A 13,593-nucleotide genomic window follows, 5' to 3' on the forward strand; every position below is an offset into this window, starting at 1 on the left:
GGGAGTTATTGAAGGAAAAAAATGCACTTGCAGGACCTCAGGAAAGGATAAAAAGAAAAGGAGACTGATAATATTAACACCAGCCAGCTAGTCTTTGCTACCAAAAATGATTTAGAAACTCAGTTCTACTGAAGGAGCTAGTGTTTGTCAACCTACATTTTAATTCTTGTAACAGATACGAAAAACAGCTTATATTTAAATATATATAATGAATTTTTAAAATAGCACAATCTCAGAAGAAGACAATTCATGTCAGCAGAAATATAAATTAAAACAGAAAAAATGCTTAGTTTCTGAAGAAATGAGAATTAAAATGCAGGTGTCTTTTACTTATCAAAATAGCAAAGCAAATTTTAATAAGAAAAAAAGACAAATGTGCTGTCAAGATTTCAATGAATAAACAGGTAGACAAGTAGCAAAAACTGAGTGACATTTTGTAGGTGTCATTTGCCCATCCCTTGTCAAAAGTTCTTATTTTCAACCCAGTACTCCTACTTTATTGGCTACGACTCAAGGAAATGATTACCCAATAGGGATGGTACATAAGTCCTCACTTAACGTCATCAATAGGTTCTTGGAAACTGCAACATAAAGCAGAATGACATATAATGAAACCAATTTTACCATAGGCTAATTGATACTAAACACGAGTTAGGTTCGCATGGTATATTTCTAGTCACCAAAACATCACCAACCTTTTTTTTTTTTTTTGTGACAGAGACAGAGAGAGGGACAGATAGGGACAGATAGACAGGAAGGGAGAGAGATGAGAAGCATCAATTCTTTGTTGCGGCACCTTAGTTGTTCATTGATTGCTTTCTCATATGTGCCTTGACCAGGGGCTATAGCAGAGCGAGTGACCCCTTGCTCAAGTCAGAGACCTTGGGCTCAAGTTGGTGAGCCTTGCTCAAACCAGATGAGCCTGCACTCAAGCCGGTGACCTCGTGGTTTCGAACCTGGGTCCTCTGTGTCCCAGTCCAACGCTCTATCCACTGTACCACCGCCTGGTCAGGCCATCACCAAACTTCTAAATGAAGACCCAAAACATTTCAAATATTAAACATTGAAATGAATGTGAGCTATACATACCATACATTTAGGAAAGATTAATAAAAATGAGACAGACAGACTCCCGCATGCGCCCGACCGGGATCCACCCGGCACGCCCACCAGGGGCGATGCTCTGCCCCTCCGGGGCGTCGCTCTGCCACGACCAGAGCCACTCTAGCGCCTGGGGCAGAGGCCAAGGAGCCATCCCCAGCGCCCGGGCCATCTTTGCTCCAATGGGGCCTTGGCTGCGGGAGGGGAAGAGAGAGAGACAGAGAGGAAGGAGGGGGGGGTGTGGAGAAGCAAATGGGCGCTTCTCCTATGTGCCCTGGCCGGGAATCGAACCCGGGTCCCCCACACGCCAGGCCGACGCTCTACCGCTGAGCCAACCGGCCAGGGCATGATTTTCTTTTTTAAGGTAACGATTTTCCAACTCGCTTATTCCAGTTTTGGGTGGCAGGTGGCCAGAGCCTATCTTGGCAACTTGGGATGAGAGGCGGTGCCCAACCCTAGACATGATGCTCTTCCATCACAGGCTGCACTCACACACACATGCACACCCGCACTAGGACAGTGTGGACACACCCATTCACCCGCCTGCACAGCACGGTGAGAGGAAACCAGGTCCCCGGGCGAAGCCCACCTAGACGTGGGGAGAACATGCCAGCTCCACACAGTGGCCCCAGCCAGGGATCAATTTTCCTTTTTCAAGTTATAATGAGACAACATTATTTGAGGACCTGCTGTATACATATTTGCTTAGCTTTATAATGACCTGTTTCGCTACGATGCATGTCTGTACTGCAAAAGTGCTATACCCTGACTAGTAATTAGCGGAATGATGTCAATATACAAAGAGTTGTGCTGGTTCACGTTATTTTCCTCAGCGTTTTGAAGCCATCAAAGACAGCTTTTTCACCATTAAAGAGAATGCCTTAGGGGTGAATGAAGACCTCAGAAAAAGCCAGTTTCGTGGCCTTGAGAAGTGCTTTTGAGTTTCACAATGTTAAGCTGCCCAGGGTGATGCTGCCCCTGTGGTTAAAGGAGTTCTGAAGAACTTGCTCCACGTTTAAGAAAGAAAACAAAAACAAAACTCTCCAGTCTGCCTTAGATTATCTGATAAAACAGGTTCTGCTGAGCGGGAGTGCCCTGGAGGACATGCTCTCAGAAGGACTCGCAGCTCAGGCCAGGGCTGCAGAGGCTCATCTGCTGACACGGCGAGTGCTGGTAGAGGCCCGCTGTGCTAACAGGTGTGTGCTAGGCCTTCGTAGGGCTCTGCTTAGAAAGCCACAGGGCTTGAACTGCTTACTACTATTTTTCTCTTGAGTCCTGTTATTTTCTGTGTGATTTTCCAGAACAAAAGTGTTTTTAGTTACATTAATTAAGGAAAAACCCAGAAGAAAGGGTTAAGTATGTTTAGGACAGCATCTAGACCAGGGGTAGTCAACCTTTTTATACCTACCGCCCACTTTTATATCTCTGTTAGTAAAATTTTCTAACCACCCACTGGTTCCACAGTAATGGTGATTTATAAAATAGGGAAGTAACTTTACTTTATAAAATTTATAAAGCAGAGTTACAGCAAGTTAAAGCATATAATAATAATTACTTACCAAGTACGTTATGTCAGATTTTCGCTGTTTGGTAGAATCTTTATAAAACAACTTACTATAGTTAAATCTATCTTTTTATTTATACTTTGGTTGCTCCACTACCGCCTACCATGAAAGCTGGAACGCCCACTAGTGGGCGGTAGGAACCAGGTTGACTACCACTGATCTAGATAAATGGATTTATCTGTGAAAACGATAAACAGAAAAATTTCTGTGTAACAAGTACAGGAACTAGTATGTGGATAAGATTACACCTGTATAAAAATGTTCGACGTATACCTGGTCTGTAATGGTTACAGTAGGATGTTGTAATTATAGATGAAATTTTTAAAAAATGTATGTGAAGTTGGTAAAATAGACGTAAGTTTATTGTAACAGTTTAAGCTGAATTTTTATTTGCCTTTGGTTTTAGAATTCCTGGGAAACTCAAGCAGTTCGTATTTGACTTACACTCTGGAAAACTTCACAGAGAATTCCATCATGGTCCTGACCCAACCGATACAGCCCCAGGCCAGGTAGGACTCTCCTTTTTCACTGGGAGCCTTGTTTCTTTTTCAAGAGACTCTAAATAGTATTACAAACTATGTTCTTTTTTAAATTATTTAAAATATTTAGACCTTGAGAAAAGTTGCACAACATGTTACAAGATAGTTTTTGGTGGGAGCATGCCTTCTGTGGAATATGGTTATAAAAGGTTAGAGACAGTTGGCTTCAAATAGAAGCGGAGCTAGGAATGGGAGCCATAGATCAGTGAATTCTGTTAGTCGTTCATACCACCCTCTGTGGCTGGAAGATGGGCCCTCCTAAGAAGGTAATAATGATCTGGTGTTCTTGTTTAACCGTCCCAAGAGCCCTCACCAATACAGGATTCATAATGCTCAAAACTTACGGTTTAATGCAGCTTTTCCAGTTTGAGATATAGAACGCTTGACATTTTGTGTCTGCTATTTATTTTTTAACCTCAGAATTTTACTGTTTCTATGTTCCTGTTTGCATTTTGATTCATTATCAATTTATATTTATCACCATACCAAGAGGGAAGATGATATATACCAAACTCTATTTTATATGTCCAGAGCTTCAATCCACTATTTTGCAAAATAAATACTAAGTGAATTTTTCTTTACTTTTTTTCAAATTAAGAGTCAAAAGAGTTTTAGCAATCTGATAACATGCCTTTTCCTTAAAATGTGAGGTCAGATTTTTTTGTTAATTAAGCAACTAGATAAACTAGCAGATTGTTGGCAATAGCCCAGAGGTGATTATTTTCAAAAGAAAAACAGGCCTGCTATGCATTTTATCGGGTTAAGAAAAGATGTAGTTTATTGTTGTTATATTATCCTGATTTGTTTCGGCTTCTCCATGAGACAGTTGAACTCCTTGTATTTTATTTATTCATCTTTGTGTACTGCTGGCACCAAATACATGTTTGTTTTATAGTAACATAATTTCAGCCAAATTAAACCAAACATACATCTCAGCAAAAAATGAAAATATATTAGGGAAGTGGAACATGACAGTGACATGGGAAGTGTGTGGGTACATTGTTGACCATTATGATGGGAATGGGCCCTTGGGTATAGGAGGCGATGTATGTACTGTGTGCTGTGCTGCCCACGGGGGACATGGAAACAGTGACAAGCGTGTTGCTCTGGAAGGGCTCACAGTGTGGAGATAAAGGATAGGCTATGCTGCCTCTTTGTAGACATTCTTGGAAGTCACTCTTATAGTCCCACTGTGTATTTTTATCTACTGTTTATGCACAAGTAAAGTAATGCAGAGTTCATTTCTTGCGGTATTGAAGTGTTTGCTTTCTTCCTTATGTCACGTTAGTTCTGATTGTTCCTGGCATCCAGGTCGTTGTAATTCTAGCTGCTTTTATTCCTCTTAGCAGTCATTGGTAAGAGGCAAGGGCTTGGGCCCACTTGGGCCAGAGTTGGGCTGCATCTGTAGAATATTCTAGGAAAGTGCCAGGCGTTCTGTTTCCGTGCCTTGCACCACGGAAACTGCAGCGGGACCACAGTTACTGGCTGTGCGCCGCGCCGCCCTGCAGGGTCCAGGACGGGCATGACGTGGGGAAAGCAAGGTTTCAAGCCGCACTCTTGTCGTTGGTACACAGTAGCTATCTTTCATTGATTAGTAAGCAAATAATTAGAGGCAACTACCGTTCATCCTATAACTCCATAAAATAATTAATATAAAAATGTTTTATTCTCTCTTTTGTAGGAAGTCCAAGATGTAGCAAGTAGTCCCCCCGAGAGCTCCTTCCAGAAACTAGCGCCCAGTGAATATAGGTATACTTTATTGAGAGATCGAGATGAGCTTTAAAAACTTGAAAAACAATTTGAAAGCCTTTCAAACAGCAGCATCAACTTACGTGGTGGAAATAGTAAACCTATATTTTCATAATTCTATGTGTATTTTTATTTTGAATAAACTGAAAGAAGTTTTGGGTTTTTAATTTTTTTTTTCTCCCCTGACTCAGAATGGATTGTCATTTAATATAGCCTCTTTTAGAAAATCTTTTAGGGTTAGGAAAAAATACAATCAGAGGCCTATCTACTTTAAATCTGTCCTGTAAAATTTTTATAAATCCGCTGAAAGGTGACGTCGCCAGAAACACACCGTTAGTGTGCACCGCTAGGTCAGGGGGCTTCCGGTGCTTCCTGTGTGCTGTGTGCACCTTCCCTCCCTGTGAGCAGTTCCGTCAGTATTGTCGTCATCACATTCCACAAAGCGAAGGGGTTCCTATTCTGGATACTTGGGAGGGGAATAAATGAAAATTTTCACACTGTGTACTGTGTTTTACTGATTGGTTGGCTTTTGCTTATAAAACTCCTTCGGGGTATATTTTGGATTCTTGAATGTGTACTTAAACATACAATGAAGAGGAGGGGAGCTTAAGCCAGAACATTTGGCAGGAATCCTCCTTATGAAAGGTGTTATTAAATTTCTGTTTGTCTAATGAAGTGGCATATGGGTGGCATTTAACACTTTGAATTATACCTAAATCTGATACAGGAAGACACTTGTGGAGCAGGGCACCAGTGTTGACATATATAACTTTTAAGGTTCCTCCTATCATGATGCTTCGATTTCAAAAGAGACAAACCAGCAGAAAAGTTGTATTTCAATAATTCTAACCTCCTTCTATCCTGTAGTCCTTTATAGTTGTATAAATAAAAAACCAAGACAATGGGCACATACATTTTTCTATTGTGAAATTGTCAGAGGACCCTACCCCCTCTAGATGCTCAGATTCCCCAGGCCTGCAGTGTACCGTCAGATGGGCCCTGTGCCAGCCCTCTTTACTGCCAGGGAACAAAACCAGAGGGAGAGGACCCTCCGTATCATATCAGGAAGCCCAATGCCAGAGGACAGACAGGTTCAAAATCGGCTTTCCTCTGGGCTGGGTTGGTGCTATAGGCCAAGAGTCATTTTATATTTGGAGTCGAAGTCAATCCCAGTTTGGGGAGAGATTATTTTTAAGCTTAAAAGGCTGACATGTGCCATTATATGTAGTATGTAATATATATGTAACATCTTCCAATTCTTTCAAAATAAAGTGAATATTTATAATGTATATTTAATGATTGTTATTTTAAAAAATTAGCCTAGAAGTCTTAGTTATGCATGACTTATCTATCGTTTCATTCAGAATAAATGTTATTAATAAGGCGATAAGGGGCATGTTTAGTATATTTTACCAGATTAGCCAAAAGCTTCCTAAACGTTGGACCTTCATTGCTTTTAATCAGTAACTTGGAAATCAGAGTTACAGTTTTCAGATCAGAAGATGGACCAAATCTTAAGGTGATCAGATTGAAAATTTAACAAGCATTCAACAAACTGGTATACAAAACAAGTAGCACATGCAATTAACTTGGATAAGTTTTAGTCCTATAATTGTCTTTAAAAATAACAAAAGCTCACACTCGGGTAGTGGGTGCGGAGCGCTGGCAGAGGTTAGTGAACAGGGCAAGGCCTCGGCCCACGCTCAGTGGCGGCGGATCTCTAAGCCCTGGAAGCTGAGCAGCGCTGAGGCTGCGTCATCAGCATTCGTGCGCTGGGACTTATGTCACTACCATTGTCTATTAGACTGAAGGCAGCGAGGGCAAGGAAACTGAATTTTATGCCCATCTCTCCAGTGTCTGGCATTTCTAGACACTTAGTAGTTATCATCAAAATTTTTATTGAGTGAATGGGATGCAAAATGACCTTGGGTAATTTTGTACCCCTGAAGGACTCGGCATTCATGAGGAACTGGTGGCCATTTTATAAAAAATTCATTACCCAGCTTAAGTATGAAACAGCAACATGCTTTACAGAAACTAAGTTCTTGTCACCGAGCCAGTGCGTGTTGCATGGGGAGAAGGGCTGTGGCCGGGAGGGAGCCCCGCCGATCCGCAGGGCCTCGCGTGCCGCGCGGAGGGCTTCGTCTCCTACCTTACTGGCAACAGAGATCTGGCAACAGATTTTAGGCAGAGAAGTAGGTTCATATTTAACTTGAGAAAGAATACTGTGGTGGCAGGTCGAGGTGTAACAAAGGGAGTTCAGCAGAGGAGACGCAGTGGCTAGAACTAGATGACAGCAGAGACGGAGAGGGACAGATGACAAGGATGTAGGTTCTGTAGGGATTCGGCACCAGCTGGATGTACAGAGAGAACTCCCAGAAGTCTAGAACTGGATCGGAATGTTCCAGGGGGGGAGTCTGCTCATTTTACCCAGTCCGCCTGGGCCGCAGGCCTCAGCCGTGACGAGAGAGTGAGAGACTGAGGAGCACAGTGAGTGCAGGACGAAAGCTGGGAGCGGGCTCTTCTCCGGTGTTGCAATTATTGTGCCAGTAGTGAGGGGCCATAAAAGGATGCAGACTTTAAGAAAATTCTGAACACTTAAGAGATTGGACATTTCTGCATCTCACAGCTCTCTGATGAAGTCAAGTTGTCAAAAGTCACGTACACAAGAAGGCAAAACCAGCATAATTAAGGGCCAAAAAGAAGAATGAAATATACAACTGTTTGAAATATTAAAGCTCAGAATGAATTTGAATTTGCAGAAAACGCTAAAGTTGCCAAGAAGGCATGAGAAAAAAACAAAACAGTAAAAGGAAGAATGGACAAAGCAGTGTAATGGATTAACAATCAGGAAAAGCAGAGTAACTGAATTTTCCTCTTTCCTCTGACAAGGAACTAGGCGGGCTGGCCGGTTGGCCAGCCAAAACTAAAATGACAAACCACAAAAATGAGCAGTGTTGCCACCTTAAGTAAATTCCGGGCTCTCAGGCCCAACCTCAGTACTCCAGAGAGCTGCTAGAGTGCAGGTGCGTTCTGTTAACAGCCTCGGGGGACTGGGAAGAAACCACGGGGAGTGTAAGGCAGCAGAAGACGGGAAACGGACAGATGGTATTTCAGTTTTCAAAATAATGCTAGTAAATGGTTTTACCTATTTTTCTAAATGAAAATCTCATGAACCAAACTGAAATGTTAGTAGTCTATATTTGGGGGAAAGATTTAAATAAGTGTAAAGAATAAAACAAATTAGTTTTTAAGCCCAACGTTTAAAGACCTTGAGGATAATAACTTGTTTCAAGACTTAAATTGTTTTATGCTGATTATAACTGTTTTATGTGTTCATTAAAACAGGTTGGATAGGACCTCTGCTTGCAACTGGTTTTTTGTTTGTTTTTTAGCTCTGTTTGAATTTTTGTATGTACTTCCAAGTAATAAAACTATATTTATAAAATATTTCTATATGAGACTTGACTAATTCAATTTGTCATCTATAATATCATACTGTGAATATTTTACTCAGAATACAGATAGCCAGAGTCACAAGCTCTTCCAGTTTAAAGTTTTTTTAGATTATTTAATTGAATCAGAATGGGAAGCCACATGAATCCATGCTGATAGCTCAGACCTGGCCTTGAGGTGAAGTGTCTGAGCTCCCTCTTACAGAATACACTGGGGGAGGGCTCACCTGCATTGGACAACAGGGTGTTGAATCACTAGAAGAAGAAAGAAACTGTAGCTTAGAGCTCGCTCATCTAAAATGCCTCTTGGCCTCTCCCCTCCCCTCGCCTAATCAGGTCCTATCCATCCTTCAGTGCCTGGGACAGTGACCACCCCCTGCGGTCCCACAGCTTTCAGTGTGTTTCAGAGTGCAGTTGTACTCCCGTCTAACAGCGTTGGAAGTACGTGTCCCCTTTTCTTCACATGTTCCTTTTCCTTATCACCATGTGAACGCCCTGGACGCAGAACTCTATATTGTATTCTCAGCAACCCAGAGCGCTGTAAATGATCAATAAACCTGATGGGAGAAAAGGCAAATTACCTAATATATGAATAAATGAATGAAAAGGACAAGAAAGCGTCACTGTAACTGGAATGGACTCTGCTGGCTCATCTGTGAATACCAACAACCCGATGGCCAGTCACCTTTCATCCTATCTCCTAAATTGACAATGGGGCCCTAAGTTTTAGTCTAGAAGATTAAAATCTTACACTATCAGAATGACACTTGAGTTACCCTCTCGGGCACTGCAGAGGCCACAGAGGTGCTAGATGCTCTCAGGAATGCTGTTTTCTGTGAGGTAGATGTGACCCCAGCTTAGTCACTCAGTCTAGGGGAAGGACAGGCTGTAATGTGTTGATAAAACATTGTATTGTTTACAAAACATTTACCATTCCTCAAGCCCTAATAATCTGGTGTTGCCAGGTTTAAGATACAACAGGGAACAGGAGACTGCCCCTATCCTAGGGCTCAAAGGTGAGTGAAGGAGCAGAACACACGGGGAAAGAGGTGATTCCAACAGAACACTAGGTGCTGCTCCGGGGGCCACGGGGAGGGAGGTGTGTGTGGCCTTGGGAGTCGGGAGCCCTTCTACAAGAAGTGGTTTCTTGGCTAGGTTCAGAGAGAGCTATCTGTATTTTCTTAAGTACATCAGACTCCTCCCCTCCAGGCGCATTATAGGAACAGAAGCTGTCACTGTATTAGTAAGGACCATTGTAGCAAAGTATTGGTAAATATTGCTGCCCTGTTTCTGGCCCAGTGCTGGGCCATGCTTGCCTATCTGTGCTGGTTCCCATGTGTTTACTTATTGGGGGGGTGCTAAGAAGGAAGTCGTATGCTCGCTCTTCATGCCAGGTGTGGACTTGCCTAGGTAGGAGCAGATCAGTCTCGGAGGCCTGGCGCTAGGATTGTTTTCTTGCCCTCGCCACTGCCCCAGAGGAGGAGGGAGTACAGAGCAGGTCATCCCTGGCTGTGCGCATGAAGGGGGTGGACCGGCATCTATTCTAACGTCCCCGTTCTCCATAATCCACAATTCTGCACGTCTTCATAATGTACATGGCTTTCTGGCTTAAGACATTAATAATCACGTCAGAAATTTTCTAGACTTGGAAGGTAAATTGTCTGGTCTGAGGCTTCTGGGGTCCAATGTCACCCCTTCAATGTTAGAGTTTTGCCCAAGCTCAGTGTTCTGCACTTTTCTGTTCTCTGGTTCCTTAGAGATTACTGGTGGCACTTCACAATCACATCGGCCTGTTCCCACTGACCCTTCAATCGGAGCCTACAAAATTCTTTTGGAACACAGAAGCTTTCTTTTTTTGTGACTCCACACTTTTCATTGCCTTTATAAATAGGGTGACTGTAACACCAGTAGCCGCGGCCACCATCACAGCTGCCTGTCCTGTGCAGGTTCGCATTTGATTCCGACAGCCAGTAATGAAACAACAGAGCCAAGAACTGGTGGGCCATTACCTTTAATCCTAGCTTGCATCCGGCGGGCGAGAAATACACAGCTGGAAAACATTTCCCTTTCCATTCAGGGCTCCCAAAGCCACTGACTTATCCAAGTTTTCCTAGAATCAAAGGTTTCTACCTCACCAGCCTTATTCACCTCTGTTCCCCATCTCCTTCTCTCTGCACAAACTCTGCACAAACTGGCTTTGCCTTCAGCACTCCGCCATCTTGGCTCCCTCTCCTCTGCGATGCTGATGGCAGGATCTGAGCGAGTGTGCCCCTGGTCTGCCTCATTTTATAGTGTAGAAATTAAAGCCTTTTAAGCCAATATACAAATAAGGAACTCTCTGATACAAAGCCACTTATCTGAGGCATAAATGGGATTCCTCATAAGAGTGCACCACCCCACATCATGCAACAGTTAAAGATGTGGGGAAAAGCTTAGTTTTGAGAAGATCTTAGTATTAAAAGGATGTTGAAAAGATCTTAGTATTAAAAGAGAAAGGCTTAGTCTTAACATTAAGCCTTAGGCTATAAGGACCCTGCCTGCTTACAGCCTGTCCCCCACATCCAATGCAAACTATAAGCGAGCACACATATATATCATATTTACAAACTTATTTGACCTACATTCCACCCCTTTTGCCCACTTCACAATCTAAAGCACAGGTATTCCCTGCACAAGGAAATTAGGCACATTACACAAATTACAACAGCACAAATCATAGTTTCAACAATTACAAAGGTACATTTCACCAGTCTCTGAGCATTTGCCAAAAGCGCAAAATGTCCTCGGCCTTCTTTCTAGCCATGTAAAAATCTTCCCGGGGCAGGGAGGGCCTCTAGCAAAGCCGCCCCCACCCCCATCAGGGTATTTCACATTGTCCAAAATCAGTAAGTCCATCTAACAAAGGAGCCAGTGCCCACTCTGGTCGTAGTCCAGGATTCAGTCTATGCACATGGGGCCTCAGCCACCCCCCTCATCCCTGCTGTCCTGGCAGGTCTTTCACTGTCCCAAGGAGGAGCACGTGGCAATGGCAGTCAGCATTTACATCTCTGCTCCGGAGAGCATGATTGGCATCCACCCCTATGTCCCAAAATTGCAGACCTACCAGGGGTATAGTGGGTACTCCTTGCTGCTGGGCTCTCTCTCACCTTCTGGAGACTGCAGACGGCATCTTCAGCCTTCTCATCTTCAGTAGAGGAGCTGGAAACACCAGCTCCTGCTGCTGGGCTCGAACCCTGGGCCACCGCCACCTGCCACCCCACAGGCCCTGCAGCCCCAGCCCTGGCCTCGTGCCGCAGCTGGCTCTACACAACGTCCTGGGAAATCTGCAACTCACACACCTGTGATCCCTTCTCCAGCAGCTGCTCCATTTCCAGGTGAATCCAATGAACCTGGTCAGCGTCCTCCTGCGGTGCTTGCTCCAGCTCCAGGGTCGGCATCTCTTTCTCTCAATTTTGCTTCACCTCCTTCTGCTGCTTGGTTTGCAGGTCCTGGGCAGCCTCTTCTACAGAGCTCTTGGTTTCCTCACGCATGGCTGTAAAAGTCAGCCAGCCTATGGTCCCCAAAAGAACAGCCATGGGGAACCATAACAGCAGCCAGTCCTCTACTCCACTGCTCAAAGGTGGTGGTGGCTCCATACTGAAATGTATTGAATCCTGCCACAGAATACACCAAATATAAAGCCAGGAGCCGCAGCCACCAACACAGCTGCCTGGCCCGTGCAGGTTTGCATTTGATTGGGACAGACGGTAATGAAACAACGGAGCCAAGAACTGGTGGGCCATTACCTTTCATATATCATATTTTCAAACTTATTTGACCTACAGTGATCATGTAATTTGTTTCATCCAGACCAGGACATTTAGGAGTGAAAGGGAGCATTAGTAATAATATCACCAGGACAACAGATATAAATCAGAACTTTCCCAGACAAACCAGGGTGTGTGATCATCCTACTCCTAACAAGATCTTACACATTTTCATGTTTGAATTCCTAACAGAGATGAAAAAGATTTTCTACCAGGCATCTGTCATCTTTATTCCACGTTAATAACTGAGCCTTTTTTAAACAGTCATTTTAAGACTGAATGAGGCCCTGGCCGGTGGTTCAGTGAGTAGAGCATTGTCTCAGCACACCAAGGTCACAGGTTTGATCCCTGGCCAGGGCACATGTGAGAAGCAATCAGTGAGTGCACAACCAGATGGAACAACTACGTGGAGCAACGAGTTGATGCTTCTCTCTGTCTCCCTCTTTTTCTCCCTCAAATCAATGGGGTAAAAAAAGAGTTCTTGATATTTTATCAAGACTCCAATCGATTATTTTAGGTGTCTCCCTAACACTCTTCTTGTAGGTACATGATACAATCAGTAGCAACTAACATTTATATGGTTACTATAAGCCACGCTCCATTCCAGACACTAAACATATATTCTTTTCATCTTCATTACCACACTGTAAGGTAGGCAAGGCGTCGGTGGGGTGGGTGGGTGAGGGTACAAGAAGAGAAAGCTAAGGAAGTCCTGAGTTGTTGACCCACCACCTTAACCCAGATAAGAGGCAGCAATCTTTTATGAACAATAAAACCTAGAGATGAAGGAAGGGAACTAACATCTATGGAGAATGAGTAAGTGCTGAACACCTGACTCCCTTCATTCCCATCAAGTCACTGAGAGGTGTTTGGTGGAATAAGTATATGAACCCAAGTATTAGAGATCTTGGTTCAAATCCTGTCAAATACCTCTTTGGCTCTGCTTCTGCCTAATTCCAATCTCTGCTCACCTACCAGAGCAATTAAATCCCTGCTTCAGTACTATACTCAGATTCTCCATCCTTCTTGGGCCCCTATTATCCTGACCACTGACGGTAAGACAGGAGGTCAACCCAGTATTTCCACACCGTTTATTTCTTCAGTGATTCAGTTCTTGTATCCTCTCTCTATCCCAAGTCATGACTTTTCATTGGAAAGAGAAAAATATCTTTACCTCCAAGTTCTGAAATTTTCAATTCATGACTTCCAAGTCCTAGAGATATTTTCCCCAATCTCTTTCGTTGTATCATCCACTCCTATGTTAATATACAAAAGTGGCCTGACCTGTGGTGGCGCAGTGGATAATGCATCGACCTGGAAATGCTGAGGTCGCCGGTTCAAAACCCTGGGCTTGCCTGGTCAAGGCACATATGGGAGT

General features: G+C 43.5%; 1 protein-coding gene across 1 annotated transcript in view; it reads left to right on the forward strand.

The window, feature by feature from the left end:
* Positions 1-5,454, forward strand: part of ERP44 (endoplasmic reticulum protein 44) — a 99,309-nt gene extending 93,855 nt beyond the window's left edge. The window contains exons 11-12 of the mRNA XM_066256654.1: positions 3,073-3,175; positions 4,887-5,454. Of these exons, the coding sequence (XP_066112751.1) occupies positions 3,073-3,175; positions 4,887-4,988 (205 nt within the window). The 3' untranslated portion in view covers positions 4,989-5,454. The remainder of the gene's footprint in view (positions 1-3,072; positions 3,176-4,886) is intronic.
* The last annotated feature ends 8,139 nt before the right edge of the window (positions 5,455-13,593 follow it).

Source organism: Saccopteryx bilineata, chromosome 2 (assembly GCF_036850765.1).
Source record: "Saccopteryx bilineata isolate mSacBil1 chromosome 2, mSacBil1_pri_phased_curated, whole genome shotgun sequence".
Taxonomy (NCBI): domain Eukaryota; kingdom Metazoa; phylum Chordata; class Mammalia; order Chiroptera; family Emballonuridae; genus Saccopteryx; species Saccopteryx bilineata.